Source organism: Plectropomus leopardus, chromosome 10, assembly GCF_008729295.1.
Source record: "Plectropomus leopardus isolate mb chromosome 10, YSFRI_Pleo_2.0, whole genome shotgun sequence".
NCBI lineage: Eukaryota > Metazoa > Chordata > Actinopteri > Perciformes > Serranidae > Plectropomus > Plectropomus leopardus.
The window spans coordinates 16,965,264-16,982,238 of NC_056472.1; the positions used below are offsets into that span (position 1 = coordinate 16,965,264).

The window sequence follows — 16,975 nt, forward strand, 5'->3', positions numbered from 1 at the left end:
AAAATGCTGCCCTTGTGCCTTAAAATGTGCTTTAATAAATTTCTTCAGAGTTTTTCAATCCATATCTAACTATATATAACACATATATTATATATGTTTTAGATATATATATATATATATGAATTTGAAAAAAACATCTGAAGGCTTGGAAAACCAAACAACAGTTGTGCATATCTTCTACAACTTCTTGCCTAGGTAGGTAAAGAGGTAATAGGTAAAGAAACAAATGCACCATGCACTTCAGTAACAGAATGATTTGAAGATTAAATTTCAGTTATTGAGACAGCGCCAATGTTTTGTAATAAATGAGTTGTTTCACCACATTTCCAACCAGTAAAGCTACCGTTTCAGACTAACAGTGGAGCAAGAAGCATTTATTTAAATAAAATTAGAAAAACAATGAAGTAAGAAAATCTAATTGCTAGACTTAAAATCTAATTTATTAAGTTTTATTAGCAAAATTTTGTTAGTGTCCAAAGTTGCAGAAAAAAGGCCCCTGTGTTGAATTACATTATTATATCATCATTACTGATGTGTTTCTTTGTACGCAGTGTGCTCTTTCTTCATCTGTCGCGGTTACAGTTATCCTGCATGTGGCTTGACATGAGGCAAGATAATATTTACCATTATTTGATACAGCCTCAAGGTACATCTGGTAAACAGTTGCACTTTGTCCTAACAGCAAGTGTAGCAAGTGGGCATCCAATTTCAACCAATACCACTGTGTGACATGAGTTATCAGACTTATTACTCAGTAACAGCGTTTGCACTGGTGACACAAAGAAACTATTGAGACTTAGAACAGTATTTTAAAGGTCAGTCCGATTGCTGTCTTTTTTTGTTACTGCTACTGTGGAAGTATCAAAATGCTCAATCCACAGAGAAATGCACAAAGCCCGTATTCAGATACTGTACCTTTAAATGAGCCATCAGGACTTCTGTGAATTTGAGATGTCACAAGTACACTATATAAAAATAAACGTGCTGCTACAGTGCCGGTACAGTCATTGTGTAGATACAATGACTGACACCAAAAGCACAGATGATGAAGACCCAGAAACACTGACCAATCAGTGCAAACTGGGCTTTTTTGGGGAGGGGTCTTGAAGAGACAGGCTGTAAAATGGAGTGTTTCAGAGGGTAAATACAGGTGTATTCAGGCAGACAGCATGAGAAAAAATGATCTGTTTTTTTTAACATTAAAGCATGTAAACATGTTCTAATAGAAACCCAAAATACAATTATCAATTTGAAAATGCATATCTTATGGGACCTTTAAAGAAGACAAAAAAAACCCAAAACACTTTTATCATACACTGGTTTATAAGCAGGTAAAGTTTATGGCAATTAAATGAGGATCTACCATGTGTATGCTGACTCTGAAAATATGTACCTGTTTAAGTGCTCCTGAAGCTGACCTAAGCGCTGTTCCACTTCTCCATACGTGATCTCACTGGCAGAGTTATCATCCTCTCTCAGGTCCTGGAACTGTGCTGACTCATCCAGGTAGTCTGCAGGCTTCTTACAGGCCCATTTATCACAGCACAGATCTGCAAAGCCAAACCAACACGCATGCTTTACATCCTCACATGTGGGTCAGAACAACGTCATCACTAAACTAAAAAACCCCTCGCTAAAATAGAGCGTAATTTATCTCTACAGGAGAGCTTTGTGTAGGCTCTTTGTTGTTTATCTATCAAGTCCTTGCACTGGGAGAATTAATGCAATGCTTTCTAGTAGCAAACTAACCTTGTTGTTATCTCTGCTAAGCACCTGTTAGTATTCAGCTTGCTGTCCGGTGATATGTGTTGAGCCTCTTTTGTGATTTTAAACATAACGTTCTGTGATTACACTATCTGGTGTAGCAGTCTGTGCAGATGGATTTGCACTACCGTGATGAGCTGTATAGATATGAGGACCCTTGCTGCATCCTGTTTGTGCCCTTAACATGGATGGCTCTTACCTTTGCTCTCAGGCTGCCTTATGCTTTGTATCTTTACAGCAGTAGAGACTAGCTTCAGTCTGTCACACATTTCTTTTTGTTTTCATCATATCTATAACTGTATGTCTCATACCACTTGACTTGTCAATGGAATGTACTTTGCCAATGCAAAATCCTACAATTTCTATATCATGTTGGCTAGTTATTGTTGTGTATTTTAGATCTCCAAGCCAGACATAAGAAAAGGAAGGAGACAGTAAGTTTGGATTTTTCACTTTCTATTTCTGTTTTATTAGAGCAACTGAGGTTGCAAATCAATATAGGCATACTGCCTTAGTAAGAGACATATTGATCATAGAAAATGTATGTAAGCTGGGGCCCTTTATACAGGCATGAATGGCACATGTGAAGCTCCTGAAACAAATTAAATTGTGAGAGCGTTGCATCACATTTTTCTTACATGTACTGTATGCCTGCATCATAGCACAGAAGTTGGGAAAGGCAGTGCTTGGAATTATTTGAAAACATGAGTTAATCATTTCACTATCTAGAGATAACAGCTTTTTTTAAAGCTTTTTTTAAAAGCTTTTTTTTTCTACATAACTGGTTGTGGACTCTCGAGAAAACAAAAGACTGATTTCTTGAAATAACCGGATAATTAATTCTGAAAAAACTACTTTTGTTTCCTGAGATCACAGGAGCATTATGCAGCACTCGAAAATGACCGTTGGGGAGGATTCATGACTGAACTCAACCTTGATTAAAGTTCAGTCTTATGTGTTGATTAATAATGAGTCCTCCTTGATTGGACATTTGCAGCTTTAATCAGTTGCCACAGTTGTCAGGACACCATCCATGAATGCTGGCATGGCACTCCTGATCTCTGATATACATTAGAAGTAATAAGAGGAAATGACCTTTTAGTTTCTTATGATAACAGGTTGATTGTCCCGTTATCTCGGACTAACAGAGCTCATTTCCCGATAAGGAAATAATTAACTTGTGATCTTGAGATAGCAGCATTAGAGAAATAACTGCATCCTCAGCTATTCTCAGCTTACGCGTGATAGTCCTGTCGTTACTGTGTTAACATGGGGCAGTGGATTGGCTGTTGTGATTTATGATGCAATGCATAAAAGTTTTTATTGGACTTTGATAGTTGTAACCCACAAAAGACAATCTAAAAATGTATATCGCGATCCACAAATACATCACTATTCATAAGCATGTCTTTTTATATTTGTGCTATGTGACATAATTTCCACAAAAAAACCCAGAATGATTTGAAAATATGCAAAACTTAATTTGTAAACATGAATTTTCATTTCACGTAAAATGTTAGGTTATACAAATGTTAAGTTTCACCACAATGAATGCATGTGGAGCCATGTCTATGCATTTTTGTAGATCAATTTTTAAACGTGAGAAGTCTTTGCACTTTTGAGGCTTGCATCCTATCAGGTTGTGGCCCAGGTCACCTTTGTGACTTTCCGCCCATTTGTTTGCAGTTTTTTTTTGTCAAATTCGTACTGCAGCAACCATGCACTGCAATAGACAGGCAGTAAAAAATACCTTTGTGAGGCTTGTAATGTTTGACTTTTATTGTGTTCTATACCTTTAATTGGATTCTGCTTAAATTAAGCCATTGTTTTGATTCAACCTAACCATTGCACCATTTACGCTGCGCTGTGTTTTGGTGCAAGATAAGCCATTAAACTCATGGATCTATTATTTTAACCAGCCTTGGAAGCCTGTGAAGATCTCAGCCACCTCCACAAATTTGCTCTAACCATCCAAGAAGAGTTGCTATTGCACCAACAAGGACATGATCCCCACACTGGCTTCCCATCTTCACTAATTATGCCACCAAGGAACCCCCTAGCAACACTTTGTTTTACGAATTCTCATCATAACAGAAAAGATTACATTCACAGAATACTCATCAGTAAAACAACATTTATTACCTTCAAAAGATGGTCTTCTCTCCACGTTGTCTCTGACAATAAGACTTGAATTCAGGACTGGGGCACTGTGTGGAGAGGAACCCAGGACTTCTGAACTTCTCTTTAGGCACGAATTAGATCCCCTCTCCCTCCTCAAGTCTTTAACCACTTCCTTGTTGTCCCCTGTGGAATGGCAATCAACGGGAGTCAGTGGAATAACACTGTACTGTACTCCTTATGGAATAGATGCTCTCAGGGAACTCCACTCAGTGAGCAATAACAAAGGACACATTTAAAACCACAGGAGACGGCACCGGACCTGTGTGGATTAGTTTACACTTACCTTTAGATACATCTGGTGTGAAGGAGATCCTTCTTTTAATGCTCTTACTGCCCTCGCCATCTGAATCACCGCCTTGGGAGCCTGAGGGCTGCAACAATGTGAACGTTAAAATCTAATCATTACAACCCCGGTTTCAAAAAAAGTCCGCTGTGTAAAACGGACATAAATCATAATTTGAAGATCCAAATGTTTTTTTTTTTATTAAACACATTTCCAATTCAGCAATTCAAATAACATTTAGACCAGATATTGGAATTAACTCAATAAAAATAAATCAATAAAAAATATTATATATTTAAATCCTTACAGGCATTGTGCAATAAAGTGGAACGACATGGAAAAAGCATCATGCAAACTGAAATTTATTTATTACACGGAGAAGTCTTTGTTTTCCAGCTTCAAAATGCTCTTTGTAAGGAGAAACTACTCTTTCACTGTGTTCAGATGGGATTTTAACCTATTCTTCCGCACAGACAGTCTTTCGATATTAAAGATTTCAGGGGGCCTGCTCAAATCTTACAAAAGAAATTTTACATTCAAAACTTCAACAATTAGTTTCCTCAGTTTCCAAACGATTTAGTGTTGTTAAAAGAAAATGTTATGTAACACAGTGGTATACATGTCCTTGTCCCAACTCCCTTTGGAATGTTTTGCAGGCATGTAATTCAGGATGAGTGGATATTTAAAAAAAAAAAAAACAAAGTTTATCAGTCTGAACGTCACATATCTTGTCTTTGTATTGTATTAAACTGAATGTATTTTGCTAAGGATTACCAAATTACTGAATTCTGTTGTTATGTTATACAATGTGTCCAGCCTTTTATTTATTATTGTTGTAGCATAATGAGTGGCCAATATTTTTAGTTTTTTGGATTGCCAGGAAATTAATAACATCTTACAATATAATATAAATATCATAATTTAAGTATTGTAATTAATTGAGACTGTACATACACCATAATAAACTGATTATGGCCAAATTCTAACAATAACGTACTGTTTTCCCAAACTACAGTAAAAAAAAAACCTTAAATCTTACTTTTTTACTACTTTTTTACTTTTTTAACCAGAAACAACACTAAACATAAACAGTAGACTGTTATATGATTTACGACATTATGCAGTAATTTTCATCTTACCAGAGGGACAGACGTCACATGCAATCATTATCAACAATCATATTGTCCGAAGGTTACAGTATTGCACTTTAAACCTCACATTCTACTGCAGAATAATGAAATAAACATTAATATATAGTTGAATCACAGTGAAATCATGGGCAGATGCTCGCAAGTACAGTTGCCAGTAGTTTACCATAATTTTGCAGGAAAACTTTTAGTTTACAGTGACAGTCACAACAATGTGAATATTTGCTATTCTAAATCAGCTGAACATGTAGTTTCCCAGAACACCAATGTCCTAATATTTACCTTTGGAGACTCATCTCTGAGATTGAAGGTAAGCTCCAGGTTGTTGAAGAAGGAGTCAGCAAACTCTGGGTACATGTCTATCACCTCCAGCAGATCTTCTCTCTGAATGGTGCTCAGGTCACAGTAACTCAGAGCTCGCACATCAGCATTGGACTTCCCAGGCTTTGCAAAGAGATGGATCATTTCTCCAAAGATGTCATTTTTTCCTAAAATCAACACACAAAGACACACACACACAGAAAATAAATCTTCTTGAATGCTTCACTTGGATAGGGAGAAATCTCAGTGTTACCTGCACTGACTTCTACCAGTACTCATGTGTGTTATGGAGAATAATTTGTGTCTTGTTTTCTGCAGGGACTTATCTCACAATTCCTCAGGCTCTCACTAAAAGGGCACAGACGTGTTTGTTTTTGCGGATAATAAAACTCAAACAGTCTTTCCTCTCTGTCTAGATGTTCTCCCAAGGCCTGTGCATCAGTTGTTTTTCTATCTTTGATCCATTATTTATGCTGAGAAATAACGGCTAACTCAAAGCAACTTTCATGTGGAGGGAAAGGAGGGTTTGATTGTGATTGACACACTTGTGTACTTCAAAGGGAAAATTTGTGTTGATAATGGCTATCACATAATGAAGCCAATTCTTCAGCAAAACTCCAGGAAGTCATGAAGTCTACCATCAGAGTTTCATCTGCTGAAATTGGGGTCCGTTTTGCAAACAGAATACCGGTCTGGTTTAAGAACGTGATGAAATATCCCTTTGTTGGTCCCAGGGTTCTCCAAATGCCAACACTGCAAGCAGGGGTTCAGGAGAAAGAGATATGATATGCTGGCTGCCAGTGTGCCTTTCACAGCATGCACCGGACACCTTTCTACCACAGAGGACAGCCTCACGCAGAGTGCTGTATCTCTCCCCTACATGCAGCTTTCAGCACAAGGATTTAGTTCGTCATTAGCCTGGATGGCAGTGTAAGAGACTAATTTCTCACCTGCGAACAATGCTTAGTGGCCTTGTTGGACTCGGTATCATTACAAGAGGAAACTGCTTAAGCCCTATCGGTTGACTGCTACCTTGTTAGAGGTTGGGACAGTTTGGTTTTCACAAATTGGAGCAAAATGGTGCTGATGGAGCATTATGTTTGTATCAAATATAAATGGGCTGATCTATAGGATCAGGGACTTTACCAGTGTGTTTGTTAATAATAGGTTTTGTGTGATGCAGCAGTTTTTGCTAAGCTTAAACCCCATTCTGTCAGGTGCAGCTTTAGAGAGCATTCATCTCATGAATAATAGCAAATTTAATCCAGGCTTGGCCTGTAGCACCTGGCTGTGGTTCACCCATGAGGAAAAAGATAAATACTCATTATTCTAATCAGAGCAATGAGTATTCAGTATCACTTCTGTATACGACTGAGGCAAAATAGCAATTCACATTCTGAACTAGTGATTGTTTTTGTCAGTTATGTCTTTTGCTGCCCTTTTTTAAAATCCCTTTTTTTTGTCAGCTTTAACTCATTTCCCTGTGCTGTCAAAAATAGTGGCAGCTATTTCACAGTGTTCTTTGAAATTGCCAAACAGCCTTTCGCGGAGCCACTTAATAGAAATGTCAGCATCTCAAACCTGTCACATGGGCAGCCTTATTGCCCAAAGGACAGAAATGGCGGACAGTAGGTCCACCTTGCCATTCTTGTCAAAATGTGTGAATGGGCTGGTGGTTTAGCTGCTGCATTAACCTGAAAATTATTCACATTTGAAGGATTCGCATTATAACAGCTAATTCTTTGATGTGCACACAAGTCATACTGAGCCTGCATGTAAGTATTACTGTGTTAAAATAGTGTGTGCCCACTGGGAAACTACACCGCCTCTTCTTCCCTGAGCTCATGACAGCAGCCTTTCCACGTATTTGAACATATCAAGCATCGAGTGCAGAGTAGGAGCAAAGCTCAATCAATAATTCAAATATTTCAATCAATCACAACAACCTACATAATTAATACTCTTTCACAAAAAGCCAAGGGCGAAAAACCCACGTGTGTGTGAAATGCACAGTGTGTTTTCCAGCAACTTTCCAACAACAGCGACATACTTTGCACACTTTCATGCAAAATGTGATCAGACATTTTAAATTTGTCTAATACAACCAAATGTATGTATTTAAATATGCGTATTAGTGTGACCTTTTTGTAAGTGCCTCCTCTAACAAACTAGAATTACTGCCTCATTGATGTATACTTCTGCAAACCAGTCAAGCTGCACTTACAGTTTTACATGTCTGTAAAAATAGGGATGCTTTCCACACAGTATCTGACCAAATGCCTCCCCCCCGTTCCTGAGTTATGACATTGAGGAATGGCAAGAAGTGTTTTTGCAAAACATGATGTCACAGTGAAACTGAACTTTGACATTCCTGATATAAAATGTCATCACATCACCATTGCATTCTATTAGACATTTGTGTGTAAATTCTTGAGTTATGAAAAAAAGGTTTTGTGAGGTTGCAGTGACCTAATCAACCTATTCAGTTCCTCATTGAATCCAAGTGAACAAATTTAAAGAAATTCCCTCAAGGTGTTCTTGAGATATCATGTTCACACGAATGAGACAGAAGAGGTCACAGTGACCTTGACCTTTGATCTATAACCACAAAAATCAATTCTGATAATTCCTGAAGCGAAGTGGACATTGGTGCCAACTTTGAGGAAATTCCCATAAGGTGTTCTTGAGATATGGCATGCACAAGAATGGGATGGACAGACACCCCAGGCCGTAGCTATCACCAGCACAGAGGCGTATCAAAAAGCTGAATCTTAACATATTGACAGCACTGACTACATATTTACTTAGGCAACTTCACAGAACTAACACTGAGGTCAGAATAATATGACTTTGAACCACCATTTCCTTTTTTTCAAGCTCAGACTTGACCAAAAGCTGAGAAATAAGGTTTTTTTTTCTTTGCCTCTACAGGTTTGATGCTGACATTCAACACACAATCAGCTGAGAGATCTCCAATACAACAGGGAGGTGACTTTCACAGTTATTCACACCTCTCATTGTAAGATGGAGGTTTTGAGAACAATAGAGACTGCCACTACATTCATGATTCTGATGATAGACATCGGCCAAAGGTCAGACAAAAAACAATCTATCTTGGCTAAAAGGAGATAACAAATCCTCCTATAACATTTTCAGCTTTCATATGACATATATAACGATCTTTCATTAATTTAGCACTCACAACCCAGTGTTCCTCTGTATCACACTTAATACAATGAAGAAGAGACTGTATTTACCCAGAATGGCTACCACAATGTCATCTCTCAGGATCTCAATAGAGCCACGGGATAGAAAGTAGAGAGCGGTGAGCACATCACCACTGTGGACCAGAGTGTCTCCAGGAGGGGCGTGAGTGGTTTTGAAGTGCATGGCCAAGGCCCTTAGGCAGCCTTTGGTGGCTCCTTGGAACGCTTTGCAGTTGTGAAGAAGATTCCTGTTGAGGTGAAGGCAGATATCCGCCTGCAGGCACTCAGGAAAACCTTTTAACACCTGTGATGCAGAGAAAATACGTGAGTAACATGGACAAAATATGGAGTCTGATATCCTCAAAGAGTTCGTTCTGCAAGCCAGTGGAAAGCTATGAGCAGCAGATGTATTAAGATAAATGTAATTTTACTACAAGACATTGTAATTAAACTTGACAACAACACAGAGATAAGGACATGGATGAAAACAAACGTGGTACAGAGTCATGGACCCATTAAACACTGTCCGATTCAAATAATCACATTTTTAGTGTACGGTAAGTGAAGACTTAATAGGACACTGTGGTGTCTCTTTAAAGAGCTAAATGGGACATTCAGAACATTAATATGGCAGCAAACCACTATTGGCGCCGTAAAAATCCTCTTGAACATAAAGTGAAGTCACGCTCCTTCTTTGTTTGCTGTAATCCAAACTTTTCTGTTCTATATTGTGGTACCAGATCTGGCCTAATGTGCATGTTAGCACATATGCTGTCTTGAAACCCATCTGCCCATTGGTCTGTTAACAATAAGCTATATGTCTGCAGAGAGTAAGGTGCACGATAATCTCAGCATATCATCGATATCTGCAGATATTTGCTTTAAAATGAATGTCAGAATCTACATGCTGATGCCTTCTGACAAATATTTATATATTTTTTTTGTTGACAAAATGAACATGTACAAAACATCAACCCTAAGTTGAAATGTTTTTCTTTTTATGAAAAATTAATGAATACTACATAAATTGAAAAGCATTATATTGTATTATCCCTAGTAGAGATGAGTGCATGCAATTCCCTGTGTGTATCCCACTGGCAAGCCAATCACTGATAATGCTGTTTTCACATGGAATCAGGAAGGTGGACAACAGGAAACCAGATTTCATTTAAGTGAATGAGAATGGGACGGTTAAAGCAAGCGAGGCCAACAGAGAATAATTGCAATTGCAACGGTACATGGCATTGCCCTTCACAGTTAAATTATTTGTTACTTTCTGCCGTGCTTAATTCATACATGGTGAAGACACTGGTGATCTGGACAGGTACTGGACATTACTTGAAAAATTACATAAAATAATAAACACAACATTATTTTAATGCGTTTATTCCATGTCAGTGTGGTAGTTCTCTGGGTTCTCTGGCTTCCTCCCACAGTCCAAATACAGGTTAAGTTAATTGGCCGTAGAGTCTCTGTGTCTATGTGTCAGCCCTGTGATAGTGTGGCGTCCTTTCCAAGGTGTACCCCACCTCTTGCCAAATGACAGCTAGGATAGGCTCCAGCCTCCCTAACCCTAAATAGAATAAGCAGTTACAGATGTTGAATGTCTATTTTATTCTATTCTTTGTAAACAATGCAGCAACACCATTGCAGTACAACATAATGCATGATTCATGTTACTGTTCTGCCATTCAGTGAACTGTTTTTTGATTTTTTTGCAAACAATCCAGAGGGTGTTTTCCATTTGGCATCTACCGTTTGCCTGATTCCATTGTCCCCGACCCACGTTGGAGGAACAGTGTCATTGCGGAGGAGTAACACCCACCCTCAATTTCCCAACCACGTCAACAAAATTTGCCCTGTCAGCACTGTTGCCATTGTTAACACCGTTCACGCTGTTAGCATCACTAGCTACCAGCTCAGCCACCTCCATTGTGAAAGCAGTATGCTTCTGATCCAGGCTTAGAATAATAGATATGCTCAAAATGTCAGATACAGCTTTTTTTTTTTTATCAAGATGCATTCACATAAACTACATATGGATGTAACAATTTATGATTTTGTGAGATTTTCACAACAAATGTAGAAATAACTGCCACCTGAATTTATGTCACTGCCCCCTGAGTTAAAAACAAAATGCCTGCTCAGTTCTGGCTTTGTCTCTTTCTGTTCTTCAACTAACACACAGTATGGGAGTGAAGACAAAAGTGTGCTGTCTGATAAATGCAAGCAACAAAGAAACAACCATTTTTACACCCTATATCCCTTCATTTGTAGAGCCATAGATGAACTCGAGACCTCTGGTGTATGCATCCAAAAGAGAAAAGAACTGATGGCATGCATTATTTTTTTTTTTATGTAACTTATTCAATTAGAGAAAACAAACTTCTCTGCCAAGTAACCACATTCAATAATAATTATATGATGAATAAGGAGCTATTCACAGGAATGCAGAGCTTTAATTATTAACTCTGCACTTAATATTTGGCCTTAAATACATAACCATTTATTTGTTGAACTGATAGAAAACTGAGAGGGAAAGAATATGTAATATAGTTTGCTGACGAGAAAAGGATGTTACAGATACAATTATTGCAAATACAATTTCAGGTGGAACTGAAGCAAGACAATGTGCCATTTTCAGTGGATGCTTCATGGCTCTAAAATATTATTTCTTTTGCTTTAAGATATGAAAGTATTTTTTGATAATTTGATCAATTAACACAAATCATGCAACAGTGATGGGAATTCCTATTATTGACATTGATAATAATGGGGTGGTTATTTCAAACAGTGCTGAATCAGTGCCATTAAAATAACAAGAATTAAAAATATGTACCTCCTGCTCTCACCAGTGTAGAGATGTTAATCCATATGGAAAGCAGACAAGAGAAAGAAAGCTGTTTTTAGAATTATTCCTACAATCATTCAATGAGATTAGCATATTTTGCTGGGTATGCTATTCAGTTACAGCAGCAGGTAGATGTGGTGATCCTTGTTTAATTACCGTGTTCATATCAATGCCGTTGGTGTAGGCCCAGGAGTGTTGGAAGTACTCCTCCAGTCTCTGCCTCAGTGGGTTGGGAATCTGGTGAAAGCGTATGAACTCCTTGACCCGTAGCATTTGAGCATGATATCTAGCTGTACCCGAGTACAACCTCTGGATGATGGCAGAGACGTTTCCAAAAATACTGGCATACATGAGGGCTGAAATACAGACAATGATCAACAAAAGATGTGTTACTTTCTACAGACTGCTTTGCATGTTTATTGCTTTTGTCCACAGAGACACATTGTTAACTTGAGGGAATGTAAACAAAGACAATCCGTTGTCTAGTCTGTTTAAATAAAGTTAATTTTTATTTCGTTTTTTTCTATATCAGAAATCCCTCATTTGCCTCAAACGACTTCACAATCTGTACAGAATACGAGGCTTACTACCCAAAGACCCTCAATTCAGATTAAGAAAAAGTCAGCCTTCCACCCAAAAAAACCTTTGAAGGGATAGTTCAAATAGTTTGAAGTGGAGTTTTGTGAGGTATTTATTTTAAGTAGTATATTAGATACAGTAGATGTTGGTTGGCATGCCCCCAGTTTGGAGAAGCAGATGGAGGTATTACCACAGAAGCTAAGCAATTTAATGCTCCGGACAGGGGTCAGCAAAAAAAAAAAAAAAAAAGTTATTTTAGCGCCAGAAAAGGTCAAACCAAAAAAAAAAAAAAAAAAAAAATCATTAACAGTTTAAGTGTATGCTATATGAATATTTTTACTGTTATATTTTGATGCAGACAGCCTGACAATGGCTTCAGTTCATCATCTATACTCAAACCCACCAGAATCCACTGAAAAAGAAAAAAACAGTAATCATAGCTCGCTGAACACAGGAGCTGCTGGTCTACCACTGCTTTGATATGTTAGTTTGCATTATTGTGTGGCTTTGGAGAATCCACCTTAACCCTTTAAAACACATAGTCACACAAAAATACGCACAAACTAACCGATTAAGCAGTAGTTTACATTGAAAAATCTGACAAGTGGATTTTACTTCAAAAAATCTGGGAAAGCAGTTGCCTTGAAAAGTAAATATAACAAATAATCTTGATTTATGTGTACTTTATATCTAATTGATAAGTTCACTTAAAATTTAGTTAGATTTACTTAACTTTGTCCCTGTTTTGTCAGTTTTTGATATATTAAATATGGCAAGTTTAATTAAATCAGTATTTTTAAGTTTTAAACACTTCAGTAAGCTAAGTTTACTGTGCTATATATCTGTATTGCAGATCTGGTTGCAGTCATTCATAGTTGTTTATTCTTAAACGAGTTAAAAAAACAGAATTTGCAGATCTCCAAACTTTATCATTGCCAAAATCCTCTGTCATGATCAAGTTAAGTCAAAATAACTTGGTTTACACAAGTTGTCAACACTACCTCACTAATTTAACTTTCACTTCTTACGATGCAGCAAATTCAAAAAAATGTTTAAGTAAACTTAACTTAACTTAACACCTCGATATAAAGTACACATAACTTAAGATTTATAGTAATAGTTTCTTTACTTTTTCAAGGCAATTGGTTTCCAAGATTATTTTAAGTAAGATCAACTTGTCAGATTTTACAGTGTAGACCAGCAGCTCCTGTGTTCAGTGATGTTAAATTATTTTTTTTCGCTGGAGTCTGTCTTTAAAGATAGTAATATATGGCTTTAACTCCCTGTTAAAATTCAATGATGGCAAGGTTACATGGTTAAAATATTCTAAATATAGCACACACTTAATGTTTTGGGGGGTGGCTGAAATTCATTTTATTGCTGACCCTTCCACAGCAGTACATTGTTTCTGTGTCAGTACTCCTGCCTGCTTCTCTACACTGTGGGCAGGCCAACCGACATGTTCTGGATGTCAGACTATGGATAAGTACCTCATACAATCCCACTTCAAAAGATCCGAACTATCCCTTTAATGACCATTAAAATGAAAGAAACCTCAAGAAAAAGCAACAAAGGAGAGATCCCTCTACTGGGACGAACAGACATGCAATAGATAGTCTAAGATCTGATCAAAAGAAGCCTTAAACCACTTCAAGTGCTGCACCAGATAAAAGCAGAATAAAGTTATGCAAAAAGAAAATAGAAAAAGGACCATAACATACTCACAGCCAATCAGCATCACACAGATGGAAAAGATTTTCTCTGAGTTGGTGTTTGGGGAAACATTTCCAAAGCCCACGCTGGTCAAACTGCTGAAGGTGAAGTAAAGTGCTGTGACATACTTGTCCTTGATAGAGGGACCGGAGTTTGGATCGCTGTAGTTGTATCTCTTTCCTATGGACACGCCCAGATTGTCCAGCCAGCCAATCTTGTGCTCCAAGTAGGGCTTCTCCACATTACCAATGGCGTACCATATACAGGCTAGCCAGTGGGCAATGAGGGCGAAGATGCACATGAGCAGCATGAGGACTGCAGCACCATACTCAGAGTAGCGGTCCAGCTTCCTAGCTACACGCACCAATCGCAGGAGCCTAGCTGTCTTCAACAGGCCAATCAGAGTGGTGGTCTAAACAAAATGTACAGAAGGGAAATTTATTAGTAGTAACAGCAATCACTAGTAGCAACAGCAATACTTTTACAATGTTATAATACAACATAATACTGTTATAATGCAATAAAAAATAAGACATTTCAGTAAATATATCTACCACAGCACTTGTGCTCTAACGAGTTCCCATTAATAACAAATTATAAGCTGTAAAACATGCAGAGAGTCACTTCACAAACTGAGGTTATGAGTTTCCTTAGCAGTGAAAAAAGACAGACTCCATTATGGCAACTCCCCACAGCTCGTTGGTAGAAGGCAAATGAACACAGACGTGAAGAAACCAGCAGCTCAAAGATAAATCCTCATTTATTCAACATGGAACAGGCAGCAACACTCATTCAGTGGCTCCCTGGGAGTTTTTTGCTGCTTCTGTGACATCAAGAAAGGTTTTAGCACCTCTAACCACCATTCCCATTGGCATAGTCATTTATCTACCTGACAATTACTGAATGACCTTTGAAAATGAAGTTAATGTCGGCACACTCTCCCTCCTAACCACTCCGTTAGTATCGTATTCAATCTTGATTTTCTTACTAAGACAAATGAAAATAAAATATATCTGCCATTTTCCTCTTTTTGTTTTTGTACGGAATAAAGTTAAAGTTGTAGTTCCACTATTTTTGAATCCAGACATTAATAACCATTTACATTCAATATTGTGCAGAGAACAGCCACACTAGTGGGTTCATTTTGAAGAGACTAACATCTCCAAAACTATTTTTACTACATTTGCAGTATAAAAGCTCTAGTGAGATAGTTGTTTAGGCTTTCAAAATCTCACAGTCATCAACTTGTCTTTTTAAACGTTTTTTTTTTTTGTAACTTGCACCATCAACTATTCTTTTTGTTCTGCATTATTGACCACATATCTCTTAGCTACGTTGGTGCTGTAAGCAAGGGTTTGTGCAAGGCAAAGTCAATAAAACTGACTGAAGCATGGTTTGCTTTGCAATACTAAACGGTGAGCTTTCTGCTTTGGAAAAGAGATTTATCTTGGATTCTGAAGGCTAAATCATTACCGTTGTACTGTGTTAAGCAAAGTTTTGGGACATTTTTTCCCTGTGTCAACCTTTGCATCTGATAATAAAGGCTCAGATTTGCATTCAATCTTGTACTTATTTTAATTACTCAATCACAACCACAAACCTTCTCTTAAAGGCGTACATCTGTATTTTTCATACTGAACCCTAAATGTTCACAATAGTCAGTAAAAGTGCTTATTTTTGTCACTGACAGGTTTATATTACTATTTTTAGTGTCTGCCAACATCATGGGAAGGATCCTTCAGAGAAAAAAAACATTTATTTTTCAACATTAACTCATGAAACTTCCGAACAATACTTCTTCTTTATAGAGACTTGGTGACAACAACAAACTGTCAGTGAAAGGTAAGGGAAAAAACTGTAACTTCTAAGAATCTGGGTCTGTCAGTGGCAAAAATATGTACCTTTAGTGGACATACAAAACTACCAAAGTTTTCCTTTGAGCAAGTGCTTTGAAATGCCAGAATTGGCTGCATTACTCCCCCTCTGACTCCCTTAAGGATTTCCTATTTCTTGGACTCCAGCACAACAGCCGCCTCAATGGGTTTGATCACTACTACACTATGTAAAAACTAACCTGAATTATTTGCTAATGTTACTGTGAAATCGGTGTAGCCCTTATTTTTATGACTGTACACATAGCAAGCGTACTGACTGCAGATACTCAATATATTTATATATACACAATCTCAACAAGCACCATCTTTAGCATCAACAGAGTAAACACAGTGATAAGTGAAGTTAAATCATTAGTAGAGTCGATAACAACAATTAAACTACAAGAGGATGAATATTTATTTTTTTATAATTTTTCAACCGTCATCGTCTAGCTGACAACGTCTTTGTGTAATAGAGGAGCAGATTCTTATGCTAACTTCAGGTTTGGCTGTGGAGTTTGTCAAAGTGAGTAACCACCACCCACTGAAATCGATTGGGATGGCAGAAAGTCCAGACTGAAAGAGGGAGAAAAACAGAACGTTGAGCTTACATGATCAGGATGGTTTTACTAGGCTACAAATCTCTTGTTATAAACTCAAGTCAAGTCGAAAAAACTTCAGTTTAGCCAGCTGCAGCCACCTCACAAAGGTGAAGTTTGCTTTAAGTTGGATATTCACTCCAGATCTGGCAGTATCTTTTTCACTTTTCCCAAAGTCTGCAGTAGGAAGACAGTAAGCTCACCTCCGAGCCCTCCCGTTTACCGCTGGGGGCTTACACCGACACTACATTGTACTATGATCAGAACCACCTGTGCTTCTGCTGACTTTCAGGGCAGAAAGTGTGTTCGGGCCTTAACAATAAAAACTGACATTTAATGGGCTCATAACAGAGTTCTGAAACTACTAACCTGCACAACAGGACCCCGCTAACTCAAATCTAGGAGGCTGATAACTTCTAATTATGCCCATTTAATAAAGTGATAACAATCAAACTG

The 16,975-nt window shown here is 37.7% G+C and overlaps 1 protein-coding gene across 1 annotated transcript in view; it reads right to left on the reverse strand.

Annotated features, from left to right (window-relative positions):
* LOC121949066 (potassium voltage-gated channel subfamily H member 7-like) overlaps nucleotides 1-16,975 on the reverse strand; it is a 51,726-nt gene that overhangs the window by 3,548 nt on the left and 31,203 nt on the right. The window contains exons 7-14 of the mRNA XM_042494662.1: nucleotides 14,059-14,458; nucleotides 11,911-12,110; nucleotides 11,743-11,745; nucleotides 8,955-9,207; nucleotides 5,659-5,864; nucleotides 4,229-4,316; nucleotides 3,907-4,068; nucleotides 1,394-1,550 (exon numbers count right to left, since the gene is read on the reverse strand). Coding sequence (XP_042350596.1) covers nucleotides 1,394-1,550; nucleotides 3,907-4,068; nucleotides 4,229-4,316; nucleotides 5,659-5,864; nucleotides 8,955-9,207; nucleotides 11,743-11,745; nucleotides 11,911-12,110; nucleotides 14,059-14,458 — 1,469 coding nt within the window. The remainder of the gene's footprint in view (nucleotides 1-1,393; nucleotides 1,551-3,906; nucleotides 4,069-4,228; nucleotides 4,317-5,658; nucleotides 5,865-8,954; nucleotides 9,208-11,742; nucleotides 11,746-11,910; nucleotides 12,111-14,058; nucleotides 14,459-16,975) is intronic.